General features: G+C 47.2%; 2 protein-coding genes across 10 annotated transcripts in view; one reads left to right on the top strand and one right to left on the bottom strand.

The window, feature by feature from the left end:
* Window positions 1–6,883, top strand: part of LOC105904908 (calcium-binding mitochondrial carrier protein Aralar2) — a 44,320-nt gene extending 37,437 nt beyond the window's left edge. The window contains exons 15-18 of the mRNA XM_031585704.1: window positions 1,596–1,734; window positions 3,789–3,947; window positions 4,310–4,400; window positions 5,574–6,883. Coding sequence (XP_031441564.1) covers window positions 1,596–1,734; window positions 3,789–3,947; window positions 4,310–4,400; window positions 5,574–5,760 — 576 coding nt within the window. The 3' untranslated portion in view covers window positions 5,761–6,883. The remainder of the gene's footprint in view (window positions 1–1,595; window positions 1,735–3,788; window positions 3,948–4,309; window positions 4,401–5,573) is intronic.
* Window positions 6,884–6,913: 30 nt separating this feature from the next.
* Window positions 6,914–20,000, bottom strand: part of LOC105904926 (cytoplasmic dynein 1 intermediate chain 1) — a 70,709-nt gene continuing 57,622 nt past the window's right edge. For all 9 annotated transcript variants that reach the window (XM_031585694.2, XM_031585695.2, XM_031585698.2 and 6 more), the window contains 3 exons: window positions 15,805–15,945; window positions 12,465–12,590; window positions 6,914–8,091 (listed from right to left, as the gene is read on the bottom strand). In XM_031585694.2, the coding sequence (XP_031441554.1) occupies window positions 7,981–8,091; window positions 12,465–12,590; window positions 15,805–15,945 (378 nt within the window). In that variant the 3' untranslated portion in view covers window positions 6,914–7,980. The remainder of the gene's footprint in view (window positions 8,092–12,464; window positions 12,591–15,804; window positions 15,946–20,000) is intronic.

Here is a 20,000-nt window from a genome sequence, read left to right as displayed (position 1 = left end):
CACACGCACACACACACCAGGGTTTTTCCCACCATTGGACCCGCTGCGGAGCCTGTGCCAGGCAGAGGCTTCTTGAGGCGGCGGAGTCGGGGCCTGGTGCTCCTGGGGGCTGATGCTTATCTGCTGCCCCTCCAGCGGGCCCGCTGCCAGAGGGGGGGGAGCACAGAGGGAGGGGGGGCCACTGAGCGCTGGGAGGGCCTACTGGATGGATGGGAGCGCTGCTCCAGGGGCTCCAGAGGGGCTACAGCACCACCTGCCAGGTAGCTGTATACCTGAGAGAGAGCGGCTCAACCTACCGTTTAAGCTGAGGCCAGTTCCAGGCGCTCTCAGCTGGGCCCGACGCCACTGAGGGGTGGGGGGTAGGGGGGGGTGGAACGGGAGAGAAGTAAGACCTCCCCCCGCGCCCCCGCCCCCTCCCCTTGCACTCCCCCCCCCCCCCCCACACACACACACACACACACATCTCTACCCACCAAGCCCCTTCTCTGTGCCTGGCTGCTGGCCAGTTGGTAAAGTGCGAGGAAACCCAATCTGGTTGAAGATATGGGCTTTATTTACGATGAAAGAGTGAAGCAATCTTCCCTGCCGCAATCTTCTCCCCCCCCCCCCTCCCTCCCTCTTTATTTCTCAATAGTGGGTTGATCAAAATAAATCCTTTAGCTTGAAAATGTCATGATACATTATAGACATTGCTGGTGGGTACCAAACCTAGCACCGCTAACAGCATTGTTTTCTTTCTCCTGAGCCAAGACCTGAATCAGAGCTAATATTAGCATTAGCTGAACATTCAGTGTTAGACTCTACATGATGCTGGACTAACCCTAGTCCCATCTGTCTTAAAATAGTTGATCCTTGCCCAGCAATCACATCCTCAAAGCCCTGAACCCTGATCCTTATAAGGCCCTCAGAACAGAGTTCCCATATATGGGCAGTGCATGCCTGATATTAGTCACTGTGCCCGTCACATTCAGCCCACTGCTCCGAGATGGAAAACTGAGGAGTGAAACTTAATCTCTTTCTTTTTCTTTCTAAAATGACTGTCATTGTTGTAACATTGCAAGTATTTTTTTTGGAGGGATTGGTTGTCCAACAACATTTCTGGTCCCAGAATGCCACATTGAAGTCTTTACTGTCAAGTACATACTTACATATTAAGTATGCTTAGGAACACTCCCCTGGAAGAATCCAGTTTGAAATAGTACACTGAAATAGTACACTGTGGACAAGGAACAAGGAAGAAGGAAGAAGGGTTGAAACGTACCCTTTGGGTCTCAGTGTTGTAGTGACCACATTCACCCAATTTCCCCGCACCATAGATTCTACGTCACTCTATCTCTCCTTCTGTGTCCTGACTTATTCTCTTCTCATCTCTCTTCCTCTATCTCTCTCTACTCTTCTCATCTCTCTTCCCCCTGTCCTTACTCTTTCTCTCTCTTCCTCTTTTCTCATCTCTCTTCCTCTCTCTCTACACCCCTCTGTGTCCTTACTTATTATTCTCTTCATCATCTCTCTTCCTCTCTCTCTATACCCTCTGTGTCCTTACTTATTATTCTCTGCATCATCTCTCTTCCTCTCTCTCTCTTCCCTCTTGTCAGGGCGCTAAGGCCTGCTTCATGCGCGACATCCCCTTCTCAGCCATCTACTTCCCGTGCTACGCTCACACCAAGGCGTCGCTGGCGGACGAGGACGGGCGCGTGGGGCCCGGCAGGCTGCTGTTCGCCGGGGCGCTGGCGGGTAAGCCACCGGCACAAACTCCCATCTCACCCCCACCAGTAGCCGCCACCGCTGGCTCCACTGCGGTCGGCCCTAATTAGAGTGCTCAGTGAGTCGGTGCTCGGGAGTTTTGAAGTGTGCACAAGACGGCTGCCAAGAGGTCGGGACATTTTTCCACTGTTAATATATAAGGGGCTGGCAAGCGGCCTCTCTCTCTCTCTCTTTCACTCTCTGTCTCTCCATCTCTCTCCATCCCCCCGACAGCGGAGAGAGTGTTAAAAGAGATAAAAAGGCTCCAAGGCACACCACTGCTGCAAGAGCAATAAACAGATTTCCTCCGCAATACTGGTGAATGGCAGCCAAATTTTTTTTTTTTTGAACATCGACTTTTTTTTTTTTTTTACAAGTCCCCCTTTTCCTCCTGGTATATAAAATATGATCTCGATTGAATGTTGTTTTTAATATTTGACTTTAGTGGTTTATCTTAAAGAAAACACAGTTTGAAAAGACGACAGCTGCCGCCAAGCCAGCATGGTTTGGAGCTCCACTTGAAAAGAGAATGAATATTATCCCTAATCCCTTTTTTCCCTGATAGATGTGTTGGTATCGCCCCTTCTCCTCATTCAGCCCTCTCTGCGACTTGGATTGAACGCGGTGGCGCTTACATGGAAAAGACACGGAGTAGCCAGCGGAGCTAGCGTTCCGGCGCTCCCCGCGGTTCATAGTTTTAGCTCTCCGCCGGGAGCGCTGGTCTAAGCCCGAGCTCCCCGTCTCCTGTGGCATCTATCACCCACACCCTCGTTAATCAGTGGTCAGAAGCAAACAGGCAATTACTGATCTACAGGCGACTCAGGAAATTGAATTATGCGCTTGATTTGTTCAATTCATTTCATAATTTATTTATTTGAATTCCCAAATCGCGGCGATGTGATGCATGTGTCCCTCTTGTGCTTTTTTTGATGGTGGGGAAGTGTTTCTGAATCTCAAGCTCAAGCTTGGCACTCACATTTGCACTCTGAGGTGCAAGGCTTTTTCTTAATGTTTTATTTTATTTTTTTTCTTAGGAGACCCTTTCAAATAAATGCCTTGGGCTTTAATGGCCTGAAGGGTGTATTTAAGTTAACATGAAGCCCTCAGCATCTGGCTGGCCTGAGCCCCTGCTGATGGACATCCACACGCTGCCTGTGCCATGTCTCCACTGAGCCACTTCTCCCAGTGCAACCTCAAACACTTAGGCTATGAATAAACAACTCAACTAGAGGGGAAGAAATGAAAGAAAGTAAGAAAAAGAAAGAAAGAAAGAAAGAGAGAAGAAAAGAAAGAAAAACAGACAAAATAGAAAGTGTGGTTAGATGTTAGTGCGTGTGAATGTGTGTGTGTGTGTGTGTGTGTGTGTGTGCGCTTGGGGGCATGTGTGTTTGTGTGTCCGAGCACAAGTAGATTTCTTCATCAAGTGAAATAAACGTCTCGGCGTCCGTTCTGAAGAGCCCTGTAATGGTAATGAATCTCCACGGCCTGTAAAACGCTCTCGATGATTGAGGCCATTCAGGGCTGAAGTGGCGGCAGTGTTGCGCTCAGAACATGGCCTTCGGTCCGCCCGCGCCAAGCGCCGCTCGCGCCTTCATCACGCCGCATTGTCCGAGTGGGAGCCCCAGACACAGACAGGTGACATGACTGAGGGAAGCACAACCACCCGACGCTGATGCCTCTGTCATCTATTTGACTTGGGGACAACAGTCAAAGCCATCAGCTTTGTGTTGAAGCATGGGTTTGCTTTGTTCTATGCAGAACAGAAAGGAGGACGCCTGGGAAAAGTTAGTTTACTATGTACTCAAATGCCGGAAAAGCAATTACATATGCAGTTTGAGGTGTACGTAGGTGGTTTGAAATTATTTTAAGATGTTATGACATTGCAGAAATACTGAGCTCTGGCAAATGTTTGTGTTTGTGTGCTGGCTGAAGTACGCGTAACCGCCAATGAGCTGGGCCTAATTCCCAGGCAACCATGCTGGCAGAGGTTTCATTTGTACTATGGTTGGTTGTCTTAACCTTCGCTAATGTGCCCCCGCTTGTAGGCATGCCTGCTGCATCCCTGGTGACCCCTGCTGATGTGATCAAGACCCGGCTTCAAGTGGCTGCCCGCGCAGGCCAGACCACTTACACTGGAGTCATTGACTGCTTCTGGAAGATTCTACATGAAGAGGGCCCTCGAGCCTTCTGGAAAGGAGCCGGAGGTAAAGAACGCCAACGGACATTCGGGCAATTATGGGATTGCCATCAGTGGAGCATTGTCTTTTAGTAGAATAGCGGTTTCAGGCCTCGTGGTTATAAGGGGTTATAGTTTCTTTTCATGGGTTCACATTCGAATTCCTACGAGAAGTTACAGTCACAATTCGTCATCTCGTACACTTTTAAATGTATAGCCTGAGTTTATGTGAAGCATTATGTGCATTATGTCACTTGTTCTTAAGCATCTGTTGAGGCTTGTCAAGGCGAGGGTTGACCTGAATCAGGCCACGCGATGAAGGATCTGTCTGATTGCAGACGTTTCATTCTGAAGTCCCGCTAATTGAGAGTAATTGATTTTGCCCTCCAGCTCGAGTGTGCCGTTCCTCGCCCCAGTTCGGAGTCACGCTGGTGACCTACGAGATTCTGCAGAAGTGGTTCTACGTTGACTTTGGGGGACAGTAAGTCTTCTGTTCTTATTGTTTTACTGACTTTTATTTTCTTTTTTTTTTGGTGGGTGTTTGTGTGCATATTGGTGCATTTTATTAAAGTTCTGTTTTAGATTGACGGAAAACAGCACACCATGAACTAGTTCCCAAGCAACCAAAAAGGTCAAGCCAAAGTGTGGCCTGATGGATGTCTCCGCTGAAAAGGATATAAAGGTCACTCCTGAGGCCCCCACTTTGTTGTCAGCCATTGCAATGGGGATTTGCTGGAAAAGCCTCCTCTCTCCTTCTTAAAGCAGTGGGAGAACTGATTTGAAAGCTTTTTGTGGCCGCGAGATTTAGAATTACCACAAGACCAGATGATATTTTGAAGAAAAAAAAAGGAAAGAAACTCAGCCTTTAAGGAATGGATGTGACATTTCGTTCAAATAAATTCAAAATCTGGGGGGGGGGGGGGACGACTATTTGTGGCTCAGTGATTTGGGGCAGAAAGACCTCTATTTTAGGGGTGCTATGACCTCATTTTCCCATGGAGACGAAGTCTTTACCTCAGATGCCTCCAAACCAAGAGAGAAAATGCGAGCTGGCGTTATAGGAGGACACCTATGAGTCGGGTGCATCCTATCTATAGAATTTCCACCGCAGATTCTCTCTTGTGTGTATGTCTTTGGTCAGAACTGCTGGTACAGGGTTGGAAACCTCCTGGAAGGCATTTGGAACACTGAGCGCATCGAGTACACGCATCATGACTGTTAACCACGGAATTTAGTTGAGATGCCACTTCTTCTCCTCAGCTCCTATATATGACATGCACAAGCTGAGCTAAAACGAGGCTCGGAGGACCTGAAAATAGGATTCCCGTCGTCCCTCCTGGAAAGGTTTCACAGAAAGAGGCTTAAAACCATTGTGGTTCTCTATTTATTTCTGTCTCCGTTGCTCGAAGGAAAATATTGGTGTTTCTCTCTCCCCTACCTCCTTTTGCGATTTCAATATTCGATTAAGTTGTTTATTTTTAGTGTGTGAGGCACAAAGTCTCTCTTCCATTTTATTCCATTCCTCTCTTCTCCACTTCTTTTTCCCTGTCTCCACCTCTCTCTCTCATTTTTCTCTTTCACTTTCTCTCTCTCTCTCTCTTGCCCCCTCTTTTCTCTCTCCCTTCTTCTCTCTGTCTCTCTCTCCGCACCGCAGAAAGCCGCCTGGCTTGGAGCCTCCTCCCAAGTCTCGCATCAGCCTGCCGGCGCCCAACCCCGACCACATTGGTGGTTTCAGGTTGGCCGTAGCCACGTTTGCTGGCATCGAGAGCAAGTTCGGCCTGCATCTGCCTCGCTTCAGCGTGCCCGCCAACCCAGACTTCTCCTCCTGCGGGTGCCCCTGAAGCTCCCCGGGCCTGTCTAAGGGGGGCGCCACTGGGTACTCCAGCCCCTCCATGACCCCCCCCCCGAAAGAAAAAAAATCCCCCTGCCCGTCTCTCTTTGCCAGGGACAGCGACACACTAAACCATCATTTTACGCCCGCTGTACTTAGTGTGACACACACACAAAAAAGGAGAACCATAGCTTTTCTGAAAGTAAAAAAAGAGAGATGTGTGCACTCGCAAGAACATTCTAGAAATTTCTGATCTTATGCTTCCAACCATAAGACTGTTTGCTCAAGCCCAAAGCAATCCAAAAAAGCATTTATACTGGTTCATGTAGTTGTCCCAGCAGGACACTCTCATAAGTATTTATTCTGGGGGTCATAAGGTGTATACCTTTAAGAGTTGTGTGTTGTTGTTGATGAGTAATATAAATGATTATAGAGTTTAAATAATAACCATATGTACTTTTGTCAGTGAACAGATGATTTTGACATCACTGACACTGACAAATACTACATGGCCCACAATTATCCGCTTATCATTGATGGTCTATATCTCAATTATCAAAAACTCACAGTAATTCAAAGACAAGCCTATTTTAATAGGCCCCATTGGGACACACATGATATATTTTAACGCAATACGTGACTCCGTGAGTTTAAAAGTAGCACAAGTATATCAGGATAAAGATATCAGATTAAAGAGATGTATTTTTTATAAAGTTAGTCGAGAACCTAACCTTTCATGTTTACTGATTTATTGATGCCCTGACACTTGAGACCACCTAGCAACAGAAGCACTTAGCAAACTGCCGACGGAAAGTGTTAGAAACATGGTAGACACACTACCTACTATCTGTGAAAAAAAAAAAACCAGCACTTGAATATTCTCTTCGGTGTCCACCCTCCAATCATTCTCGTCCGGGCGGACGACGCGAGGATGTAACCGGAACTGTAGTGTCAATCATGGTGTGGTAGGCAACTTTGAAGTTGAACTACAGTGTAACACTATGGTCTGGTGCCCTCAGCTTTTTGGAGTGAAGATGATAAAATTGATGTAAAACTGTAGAATGTAAGGAGAGTGTGCCTTACTGTAAGTACGGCAGCGATATATATGTACGGTTTAATAAAAATAAACCAAACGTGACGCCTCTTCTCTTGGAAGGGAAGGGTTGGGATTGGGAGTTGCCATATTTTATTGGCAGTAACTCACAGGGTAGCACTCGAACACATATTGCACTTAGTCCATCATCACATCATTTCACAATTTGTTTTTAAACCAAAAAGACCGAAAATTTGTTCTGCACACATAGAAATTCAGGACACCTTTCATCGGTTCCCTGATTTAGCTTACAACGACAGTTAGCCATTAGCCACTAGCTATTAGCAAGGTCATTGCCATGTCCCTTTTTGCACTGACAGCATCTTGGAATTAACATCAAAAGCATTTGTTATAGTACATAGTAGTCTTGCGTAGTATCTGTTGCTCCGTGTGTTAGGATCATGCAGAAAGAGAGATGCACACAACACAGGCAAAAAAAACCATGAGAGGACACTACAGTCCGAGCCACAAATTCATGTGCTTCGCTCGACACACACTACAACACTCTGCCTACATGCTTCCATTCCTCTCTATAACAATGTGTCTGTCACATGAAAAAAAAGAAAAGAAGAAATAAACTGACAGCTAATAAAATTGTACATGTTTGCTTGGATGAATCCCAGAGCTTCATAGCTGCTTGTTAAAAACATAACATTTAAATTGTTTTGGCCTGAGCTTACGCTCTACTGGCGAATGCAGTTGAGTTCTATTAGCATTTTGGCAAACCCAACAAACGAACAAACAAATCAATAAATCAAATCAATAAATACAGTTGATTACAGTAAAGTGATTAAATGCAGCCTAGAGACAGCATGACTTCAACAGTGGTGGCCCAGCCATGTAACCTTTAAATGAACTGACACAGCACAGTAGGACAACAGAGACTACAGTAAGCTCTTGCAGCTTCTCCTGATTCCGGATGTTCAATCATATTTGGAGAGAGCAACGGGGAAATCGTGTACACCGCACGCACACACACACACACCACACACACGCGCACACACACAACGCACACACACACACACACACACATGTGGACCAGGTGCTGGGGGGTCTGTTTTAGCACTGAGTAAGAAGAACAGAGAGCAGTGGTTGTGGGGTGGAGAGGGCTGTCCCCGGTGCCAGCGCTGCCCGCTCTTAAGACGCCAACTCGGCCGGGACCTCCTCCTCCCCGTCCGCCCTGTTGGCACGGATCTCCACCAGCGTGCGGGCGAAGCGCGCCCAGTCCTCGCTGTGTGGCACCGCCAGCTGCAAAAAACAAACAAGCAAAAAAAAACGACAAACAAAGACAAGTCAGACCCCACCACCACACAAGCGCTCCTGTCCTGCAAAGTCATGCTGATGAAGATTCACTTTTCATCGCCTCAGATCCGATATCACAAAGAGTTTGTGGAAAAGATGAGGATGAACCAGAGAGAAAAGGAAGAAGGAAGAATACAAAGACAAAAAAAGTGACCGCGTGTGTCTGATTCAAAATAGAACAATGCACCCTGCTGCTCCCCCCGACCACCCCCCCACCCCCCATCCCCCCATCCCTCCCCCCAGGGGGTTGCGCGTACGAGTGTTTATCGTGTCAGTTTCCAAGCGAGCGTCACCGGGGGAGAGTTTACAGGGGAGCGCCGCGCTCCACACACGCTTCACTCTGAAAGTCAAATGAGGGGAAGCAGGACGCCGGCCTGCCTGCCTGCCTGCCTGCCACCCAGACTGCAACCACACAGCGCGGTATAATTAAACAGCAGTGCCGCGAGGGAGGTGGGAGGGGGAGACGTCAGCCGTCTCTCTCGCTCCCTCTCAGCCAGACCCACCCAGAGCTTTTAAGTGCCCACCGGGGGGGCGTCCTCAAACATCACCAATACCCATGCATGCTCACCAGAGCCATCCAAACGCGCCAGGAGAGAAATCATTAAACATCAGCTACATCCAGCTCAAGTGCAAGGGTGAGAGTTGTCTCTATGAGTTTAATTATAATTTAAAAATGTATTTTAATTATTTAATTTATTAATAACAGCAAAAGTGCTTTGTTTTATACATTCTTGAATTAAAATATATTATGTACCTCTCATATAACTTCACAATGCTACATGTTACTAAATCTAAACCTGACACCAACCCTCAAGTACATCTCGAACCTCAAGTACATCCCGTCTCAATATAAATATACACGGCACTTATCCGTTAAATAGTCATTGAGAGTGTAGCACTAAGAACAATGAATATAAAGTAACTTTCAAGACCATAAAAAGAAGTGCAGCATGTGTTTGCCATTTCTCAGCCAGTTCATACCAAACTGCAGATCTGGACATGCATGGCTTACATCCACGGGGAGGGGTTGTCAGAAACGACAATGTGACCATATGGCGCCTGATTCATGTCTTGAGAAAACATGGTGTAGCTATCCAAAGCAAATATTTAACGCAGCACACTAAATATAACACGAAAGGACCTTGCAGTTGTCAGAAGCGGGTACTTGGTGTCTTGAAGTACCACGACTGCCCTCACCTCATCTCCTTCCTTTGGTCATGTCAACTGAACAGAACACGGTTTTTTTTTTCTTCCTTTTTCTCTCTTCTCTTCCCTCCCCCCCCCTGTTTTATGGGGAGCTTCTGGTAAATAAACCTCCGCTCAGTTCAGATATAAAACCCTTCAAACTCACTCGCTTTACTGATGGATCCACCATTATCGTCCACCCCTGAAAGACCACACGTAAAAAGCCACCGCACTCTCCAATTACCACACTGTGGCAGGCTAAAATTAGATGTATACCCCACACACAACACATATACACATGTACACACACACACACACACACACACACACACACACACTCATACACACACACAATACACACAAGTTGGGACACAAAAAATCCGAAGAGCGTATGGCAAACATAGGAGCCGCGGAGGTTGCCCACACTGCTTTGGTGGTTGGATCCTGTGGAGGCTGTTTAAAACAGGGAATTAGAAGGAGGGCAAGGAAAGAGCAACAAATCAAACCCTCAACTGGAGAGGCGACGCGGAGGAGTTGGTAAACAGCACCACACTTAAGAGCCAGAGGTAGGGAGAAGAAACACTAGTTGCGGAGCTCACCACTGTCCCCCGAGGAGCTGCCACTGCTGGGGTTTAATCCGTAAGGCTTCTTCTAAAGCGCTGTAAGATATTTGATACATGCTGCCCCTTGGTACTATCCAGAGGTTTGATGTTTTACTGAGTCCAGCTTGGAGTGGAAACTTAAACGCCTCAGAAGTATAGTTTCACAAGCTTTCTGACTATTTCGAGAAAGCTTTGATGTTCAGTTAAGAATGGTGATGAAGACATCCGTATTAGCAAAGAGTGATTAAAAGAGAGAGAGAGAGAAATGAAAGGAGGACAGGAAGTTCTGTGAATAGTAGCAGAGATGCAGTATTCACTATAGACATGTCAATGTGAATAAAGCCCATCATCCTAGCAGACTTCTGAAGGCAGGAACAATTTGTGGAGATGGTCAGATTAAACAAAATGAATGCAAAGCAGACAGCTCTTCACATCATTCAATTGCGATGATTTGCCCGAAGATAGATGACCACCGTATGAGTAAAATATAAAAACAATAATTTCCAATGCTTAATGTTTTATTTTTATTATTAAAGGTATTAAAAAAGAAAAGTTAAAGACTAATTTCATCTGTTGTAGGCCTACATAACCTATTTAGGGGCTGAAATTCTATTAAAGTTGTAGGCTACTTTATATAGACACTGAATGTCTATTCATGAACTGAAATAATGAAAAAAAAAGTCATCCTCTATGCTGTCCCAAAGAAATCATCTGCCAAAGATTTAATAACCGCCCTGTCTTCACCGGTTTAGTCCAAAGAGGTCGGCTAGGCTGCACTCCATGCTCAGTGGCTTCCTCATCAGGAGACTTCTGCTCCATGAGCGCAATATGCTATTAGAATAGGCTGGCTAACGACTAACAACTGTATGACGGGTGGCTGAGACGCATCTGATAAGCATCTGATAATTGTGAGATATGAGCACTGAACATTTAACTTTTCTCCTTGTACACCACATTGATTTCCTGAAACGGGAACAACTCTTCAGCCAATGAAGTAACTCAATTTTTACCATGTGATAAACGTAGTCCAATCCTATGGAAGAATTTAGGTCCCTGACAACGGTACTCATCACTATTAGAATCCCTCTAAAAAGCTCTTACGTTGGTTAAAATCTTATGTTCCTTCAAATTCAGAGTGAATATTTATGAGGAGTTCTTGAAGAGGTAAATGACATGATCAGACATGGGAAAACCGAAACTTTTTATCTGACAAACAAGACAAATATTAATTTCCTTGACAAAACATAAAACACACATTTACACGTACACATCATATTTCTAGGCTGTTTTACAGCATAATATTTTAGTGTAATAAAAAGATTTTACAGTGGAAAGCAAAAGTCTGGGCACCCCTGGTCGACTGTGAATAGTCAATTGAGTAGAAGATGAAAGGATCTCCGAAAGGCATAAAGTCCTTCATTAGCTTGTTCAAGGCTATGACTTGTTCTCAGTCATTGTTAGGAGAGGCCCGGTGATGCAAATTTCTTAAACTCCTCAAACCTAACCCTTGTCCTGACCATCAGCAGCCAAGGGCTCCTCTAAGCAGCTGCTAGCACTAATTGAGGCCCACAAATCAGGAGAAGGCTATAAGAAGATAGGAACGTTTTTTCCGGAGTAAAAATAGTAGAAATATGGTATAGAAGTAGTATATAAATTATAAATATGTTTGGAGAAAAAATTGTCATGAAATTAACTCCTCTCCAACTGTTAAGCACAGGGGTGGATCAATCAAGCTTTGGGCTTGTGTTGCAGCCAGTGGCACGGGGAACATTTTACTGGTAGGGGATTTAACAACGGATTTAATTAAATACCAGCACATTCTGGAAGCAGACAACACACCCTCTGTAAAAAAGCTGGAGATGGCAAGAGTATGGCTTCTACAACAGGATAATGATCCTTAACACACCTAGAAATCCATAATGGACTACCTCAAGAAGAGCAGTCCTCTTGACCTGAAAATCATCGAAAATCTCTGGATTGACCTCAAAAGTGCATGCAAGATGGCCCAAGAATCTCCTAGAAGCCTTTTGCAGTGAAGAAAGGGTGAAAATCCCCCAAATAAGAATTGAAAGGCTCGTTCTGGCTACAAAAAAGCGTTTACAAGCTGTGATACATGCCAAAGGGGGTGTTAATAAGTACTGATCATGCAGGGTGCCCAAACTTTTGCTTCAGGCACTTTTCCTTTTTTGTTATTTTGAAACTCTAAAAGATGGAAATAAAAAGTAATCTTGCTTAAAATATTAAAGAAGTGTGTCATCTTTAACTTCATGCCTTTTGGAAATCATCTTATACTCACTTAGCTATTCATGATAACAGACATTTTGACCCAGGGTGCCCAAACCTTTCCATGCCACTGTAGATGCATTTACAGTCTAATGAGAAGAATGGTATGTGAGTCATTTTGATGACGCTCTCTCTTTTCAAATTGCTATATCTCGGAATGAACTCTTAATTGTTGTGACACTCCTCATATGACCAAATGATTGATCATTGATCATATGGAATTAGAACATAACACCTTTCACCCCTCACCTCTCCAACATCGTAGATCCAGACTCGGCCCTCTGAGTCACCCACTGCCACCTCCTTGCCACCCGACGCCCATCGGACCCGGTTGAGGGCGGGCGCTCCCTCGATGGTCACACTCGCGGTGGGTACCTTTGGGCGAGAGAGTTGGCAGATGACATGGTTGATAGCAGGCACAGAATACAACACCCCTTCAGTGTCTTTACAATTCTATATCAGCCAGTAGGGTACACATCACCATTCCATAACATTCTTATGAGCAACACTCTAACACAACTATTCTCGTCATAGCCGTGTAGGTGAACACTTATGATCAACACTGCACTCTTACACCACTGTCCTGTAGGTGAACACGGAAAATTCCAGTGAAGTGTTTCATTTGAGGTGGGTGTTCTACCTCCATGTTGTAACCATGTGATTGTAGATGTCAACAACAAGGTGGAGTTGCTAAAAACAGTTGGCGGCCCTAAACAGTCCGCAGTAGGTGCCTCAAAACGCAGATCCACACGGGTCCATGCGCCAGGCCTCTGTGCTCCCGCTCGTAACCCTGGTGGATTTAACGAGCCGTGTCGGGTTCGTCCGTAAGGTAAAACCTTGCGGTCCCAAGAGGGATTAGGCGGCTCAAACTCACGGTCCTTCCTCTTACCCCCACCAAGTCACCCCTGCCGCCACCCCACTCCACCCTCACCCTCATCCCTACCCCACCCAAGAGCTGCAGTACAGTACTGCAGGGCCCTGTGCCATGTGAAATAACAATGAGTGCTTTTAATGGGATCATAAATCATCTGCAGAACCCTCCACTCCATCCATTAAAACAATACACATGTCTGCGAAGGCAGCCCCATGACAAAGGGGTAATGAACACATGATGATCCGCCCCTGTGTGTGTGTCTCTCTGTGTGTGTGTGTGTGTGTGTGTGTGTGTGTGTGTGTGTTCGAAAGGATCCTGGCCGATTACACGACAGCTGTGAGCCGGGCTGACACATGTTGCGAAAGGAAGATGGAAGCTCCGGCGGTGCACAGGCTAATACGAAAGCTTCCGCGCTTTAAAACAGGCCTAACCACAGGCTGTACGCCATTAGCAAGCTGCTTCCTCCAGAGTCAACTGCTAGGTTAAATTGGCTGCATGTTTCTTTTGAGCAAATTGGAACCAGGCGGTCCGCACTCTGTTAATGGCGTTATGGGTGAATTTCTTTATAAGTTGACAATGGAGGGACTGTTGCTGTTAGCTGGTCACATCTGTCTGTGTGTGTATGCCTTTATGGATGACAGTGTGTGTGTGTGTGTGTGTGTGTGTGTGTGTGTGTGTGTGCTGTATCCATCCATTCCTGTCTGCAGATGTGTGTGCTTTTGTGTGGTCATGTGTCTACTGTATGTGAATGGCTGTGTGTGTCTGCTTAAGTGCACGCCTCTACATATGCATGTGAAACTTTGGGTACTCCTTGTGTATGTGTGTGTTAGTTGTTGTTTCCAATTAAGCTCACTGCTCAAGACATCCTTAGACACAGTTGGTCTAGTATATTAGTCATTATATTAGTTATGATATAAGTAAATTAATAATTGTGCAGGTAGCTAATGAGAATGAATCCTCATGAATATTTAAATATGTTATATATATGTTTCACTCATACATTTCGCTTTCAGTTATTAAGCTAATCCAGTGTTCAGCTTCTTTAAACCTAGCATACATGTCCAAAAACACAATGCCCATGCCCATGACCATGACCATGCCCTCATCATCCTGGAACAGCGTCTCCATTTTTTTTGTACTGTTTTGTAATGTGTTTCCATGCATCTCGTAGCAACCCTCACAGACATGCAGCGTACTGTCTGAGAGACAGATGGGGGAGCAGGAGCCATCCAGAGTCCAAAAGCCGTGTCTTATAATTACAGTGACATGTGACCTCACTGCTCGCTGCCACGACGATGGACGGAATGTGTCAGTCAAAGACAGAAAGAGAGAGAGAGAGGGAAAAAGAGATAGAGACCAGGAGAGAGGGGAAAAAGGGAGAGAAAGAAGGAGAAGCTTGCTTTTTTATATATCTACACAGAGTAGAGAGGATGAGACGCCAGCACAGAACAGCGCAGGAAGTCGGCGACCTTGCTCAAGAGGAAGACGCTCGCGTTCACTTCATCTCCCACCCCTGTGGAGATTTGTGGTTCTGACATTTGTCCTTTCCGGGAGAGAGCAACGTAGGTGATTGGTCAGCGTAGTTGTCAGTCAAATGCCATAAACCCACTCAAATGTACTGCTCTGTGCAGCTCTTGGCTGGAACACATGAAAACCTACCCACGATGCAACTGGATATGGGTTCGCCAAATCAGTGTGGTTTGAGATGAATGGGGGAGAAGAGAGCCAAGGAGAAGGATGTTTGGAATGTCTTTTTTTTTTTTTTTCTTCTTGACAAAGCATCTTGGTTGTTAGCTACTAAATTTCATAGCTGGAAATCCTGCATGTATTTTGGCCCGGGGGAGCGCAGTAAACCATGGGAACTTAAGATTGCGGAGTGGGGTTGTAGGGGTGTGGTGCGGATGGTCGTGGTGGTGGTGGTGGTGGTGGGGGGGAGGGGGATGGTTGCCGCTGGGGGGTCGTGGGTCATAAGAAGAATCCACACATCGGAGTGATTAAGCTGCAGACAGACAGACAGACAGACAGACAGACAGACAGACAGACAGACAGAGCTGAGGGAGAGGAAGAGACAGACAGGGGAGTGAGGGGGAAAAGGGCAGAGCAGAGGAGAGAGGGGAGCCAGAGACAGGGAGAGAGGAGAGACAGGGAGAGCCAGAGACAGGGTGAGTGGTAGAGAAGGACAGAGAGTGGGAGAGGGAGGGAGGGAGGGAGGAGGAGGGATGGGGGGATGGACGGATAGGAGCGTTGGAGGGCGGTTTTGGTGAGCGCTGTCAGGCGGGCTGATTTATGGGGACGGTTGTGGGGGGACGCCCACACATGCAGTAGAGAGCCTGTTGTTGTTGTGATGGGACTCTGACCGCTGTGGCTCCGCCTGGGGAATCTGGTGTGTGTGTGTGTGTGTGTGTGTGTGTGTGTGTGTGTGTGTGTGTGTGTGTGTGTGTGTGTGTGTGTGTGTGTGGTGTGTGTGTGTGTGCGTTTTTGTGTGTCAGAGAGAAAGAGAGAGATAGAGTATGCACAAGTACATGCATGGATGTGTATGTAGGGCCAAAGACATATGTATGTATATATAAGATGTATGTATGTATGTATGCATGTATGTACTGTATATGTATGTGTGTGCACATGGATTTTAAAATGCTTATAAGCTAAATATTCCTGTGTGTGTGTGTGTGTGTGTGTGTTCGGTTCATGTGTGTTTGTGTGTGCGTGTCTCACCTCAGTGTCATTGCTCAGGTTCCACAGGTCCAGGCGGCCCATGCCATCCACCGCAGCGAAGAGAGCAGGGTGGGTCGGGGACCACATGACATCGTACACATAGTCTGCGTTATCTTCAAACGAGTACAGCGGCTTGTTGTTCTGAGGAAAGGAAAGACCAGCGAAGGGTAAAGACACACAGACAGGTGGGAGACACAGAGGCAGGAGGGCAATTAAATACCGTGGGGCAATACAGCAAGAGAGGAAGAAGGAGAGGGAGGACAGTCTGTGAGAGAGAGAGGGAGAGAGAGAGAGAAAGAAATAGAGAGAGAGAGAGAGAGAGAGAGTAAGTGTAGCAGAGTAGAAAAGAGTGAGTGAATCAAAGAGAGTCTAGCTGTCTTGTATGTTTGACTGTGTGTGTGCGAGTACAACAGAGAGAGGTCTAATGTGTTTGTATGCATGTGTGTATGAGAGAGAGTGAAAGAGAGTTCTAATGTGTTTGTGTGTTTTTGTGTATATGCTTGTGCATTTATGTGTGTGTGTGTATGCTTGTGCATGTGTGTTTGTGCTTGTGTTTGTGTGTTTGTGTGTGTGTGTATATGTGTTAGTTCTTGCGTGTGTGTGTATGCTTGTGCATGTGTGTTTGTGCTTGTGTTTGTGTGTTTGTGTGTGTGTATGTGTTAATTCTTGTGTGTGTGTGTGTGTGTATGTGTTAGTTCTTGTGTGTGTGTGTGTGTGTGTGTGTGTGTGTGTATCTGTGTGAGAGAGAGCGAGAGAGAAGGCGGAGGAGAGAGGGCAGACTGAGTGGCGCTGCAGCAGCCTTGGGGCCTGTCTGGGAACGGCCTAATTAAAACCTTTGCACATTCACAGAGTGTCATAAAAAAACACGCACACAACAAGAGATGAAAGTCCCCTCCAAAGGTGTACTGTAACCTTTTCTGTAACAGCTGTCTGTCTGAGGTGGAGCAGAGGACAAAAGGAGAAGAAGAAGAGAGGGAGAGACAGACAGCTGACAAAGGGAACGAGAGGGGTCTGAAAGACAGACAGACAGAGAGAGAGAGAGAGAGAGAGAGAGAGGGTGGGAGGGAGGGAGAGAGAGAGAGAGAGAGAGGGAGGGAGGGAGGGAGAGAGAGAGAGTCTCCTGATGGAATTCCTGAGGGTTGCTCGTTGCATTCCGGACAGGTAAGAAGGAGAACGCAGGGCTGGAGAAAGGCAGACAGGCTGTCTTAAGAGTCTACTGCTGCAGCTACTGGTCTTACACACACACACACACACACACACACCTGAGGACTTCAAAACAGATGGCATGCCTTGCTGGACAGTTCTCACACGCTTATGTCCACACACAAACACACACACACACACACACACATATAAAGGAAATCATTGCATGACCCCATGCTATCTGATTGCACGCCTAGACACCAAGCCTCCTTGTATTTTTCCTCTATGGGCAGCCGATGACAACCGAGTCATCAGGAGGCCTGCCGCTTAAGTGAACTGGCCACGCCACCTGTCTGCATCTATACCAAACGGCTGACTCATGCCTGGCCGCCACTGTGAGAGAACCTATGGACGCTGCGGAGCGGTCGCTGCCGCCGCGCGCCTCGTGTGAATGGAGCCTCTCGCTCCCACAGCGCGACGCACAGCGACACGTCCAAATCCTGAAGGCGCCAGCATTGAGGCGGGTCATTATCCTCCCCGAGGAACTGCAGATCAGCTTGCAGTGTGTTTTTGACTCTCTGTGTGTGATGGGCAGACAAAAGCCCTGGACTGACAGAGCCCAGAGAGAGAGAGAGAGAGAGAGAGAGAAAGAGAGAGGGAGAGACAGAGAGAGAGAAAGAGAGAGGGAGAGACAGAGAGAGAGAAAGAGAGAGGGAGAGACAGAGAGAGAGAAAGAGAGAGGGAGAGGAGAGAGAGAGTGACAATAGAGATGGTGGAAATGTCTAGACTAGGTCACATTATGTCAAATGGAATATTTCTAGTTTGAGTGCTTGACTGCAGCAATTGCCCTTGCCCTGTAACAGGAGACTTTTGTTGAATGTGTGCGCGGAGGAACCTCTCAGCTCAAAGTAGGTTTGAGTACAGGTTTGTCCCAGGCCTATTAGACACATCTCACTGTCTGCCCTCGGTTGGTCTTTGGGTATTGCGTCATGCCACACACACACACACACCAACACACAACACACACACACCACACACACACACACACACACCACACACACACACACAGGCAGGCCAATGAAAATGTTTCCCTTCATCCAGCTCCAGCGACCCCTCTCTGGGCCTGCGGTCCCTCTCGGAACAAGCTCTGCCCGCTCCGTGCCCGTCTGCCACGCTTGCATCACCCCCCGGGCATCACCAGGCTGCGAGGGGAAACTGACCAGGAACACGCGGCCCAGCAGACAGAAAAATCATTAGGAAAACTCCTCCTCCACCGCAGTCTCGTCTCGTCTGAGATGCCGGCGCAACCCGGGGCGCTGCTCCTGGGCTTTCCTGGGTGTGGGCGGGGGAGTGTGTACAAGTGTGTGTGTTTGTGTGTGTGTGTGGGGGGGGGGGGGGGGGGGGGGGGGTTAGGAGGAGGAGTTCTGACGAGAAAGCACTGCCTCATCTTCTCGTTTGTTTGTTTCTAACTCCTGTTTTCTCCTCCAGGTTACTGGCCGCACTGTTCCATCTCCTGCTCCTCCAGCGTCTCATGGAGTAACACACACATACACACGCACGCACGCACAAACATACACACACACGCACTGTTCCATCTCCAGCCCCTCCAGCGTCTCATGGCGTAAACAATCCTAGCTATCTGCCAGCATGTGTGTCACCTCTGCGCTTCAGCGTCGGCTTGATTGGTGTGCAACGGAAAGAGAAAAATTACGACAGAAATAAGAGCTAAGCTCATGGTGTTTGCTCAGAGAGTTCTCCAGCTCCTCCAGCGTCTCATGGAGTAACACACACGCACACACGCACGCACGCACAAACATACACACACACGCACTGTTCCATCTCCAGCTCCTCCAGTGTCTCATGGAGTAACACACACGCACACACGCACGCACGCACAAACATACACACACACGCACTGTTCCATCTCCAGCCCCTCCAGCGTCTCATGGCGTAAACAATCCTAGCTATCTGCCAGCATGTGTGTCACCTCTGCGCTTCAGCGTCGGCTTGATTGGTGTGCAACGGAAAGAGAAAAATTACGACAGAAATAAGAGCTAAGCTCATGGTGTTTGCTCAGAGGGCCCCCACTCTGTCTCGCTCTCTCTCGCTGTCTCACTCTCTGTCTCTCTGTCTCACTCTCTCTTGCCGCCGCCGCCGCTGCCTCATCAGCAGTCTCGCTCTGTGGCGAATGTTCTCGCCGCCACAATATTTGTGTATGTGAGTGTAAAAACATATTGAGAGCTCTTTCAGCCCCTCTCTCTCTCTCTCACTCACTCGTTTTCACCATCCCTCTCTCTTTCCTCCCTCTCCCTCCGAGTCGAGTCTTTTCCGAGTCGAGCCACTGGTAGTGAAGAGGAGGAGGGGGGGGGTATGTGGGGAGGAAAGCAAATCTCAAGGGCTGCCTTAGGTAAGCAAACGGGGGCCAGTCAGCCAAGGTGTACCCAGGGCCGTGAGCACGGGGACGGGAGACAGACTTGCATTCCTGTGGCTCTCCTCAAAGGCAAGAGAATTCCCTTGGAGCCCCGAAATAACATACGTGCGCACGCACAATCCCAGGAATGTTTTAATATGTGTCAAAAGAGTGTAAAAAAAAAAAAAAAGAGACACAACATATGTACGTGCGTGTCGTTCACGGCAGGCGTCTTCGAGAAGAGCGCCTTTGATTCTTCGGGGCTGTGCCCCTGTCTTGCGGTGAGGGGGGAGTGGTTAACCAGGCGCTTGCGCTTTAATTGATGGCCTTCTTCACTTGCTACCTGTGGAAGCATGGGTTAGATGTCCTGAGTCACAGGTAGCTTCCCATCAAAACAGCCATTGAGTTTAAAAGCAGGAAAGAACCCTGCTAATGTGAGTTATTGATGGCGACGCATAACACTACTAAGTGTTACTTTGGATACAATAATTGTGTCCGTTAGCGTTGAAACTTAATTACCTAATAATCTAAATAATTATTTAGCTGTAGGTCTGGTGGGGAGAATGTGATATTACTCCTGATAGGTGATACGGGTCGTCCGTAGTTGAAACAGCGTGATTCTGTGTGGGAAACCAATACAGGG

This window comes from Clupea harengus, chromosome 19 (assembly GCF_900700415.2).
Source record: "Clupea harengus chromosome 19, Ch_v2.0.2, whole genome shotgun sequence".
Taxonomy (NCBI): Eukaryota; Metazoa; Chordata; class Actinopteri; order Clupeiformes; family Clupeidae; genus Clupea; species Clupea harengus.
The sequence above is the reverse complement of the archived record's forward strand: the minus strand, read 5'-3'. Positions and strand labels throughout refer to the sequence as shown.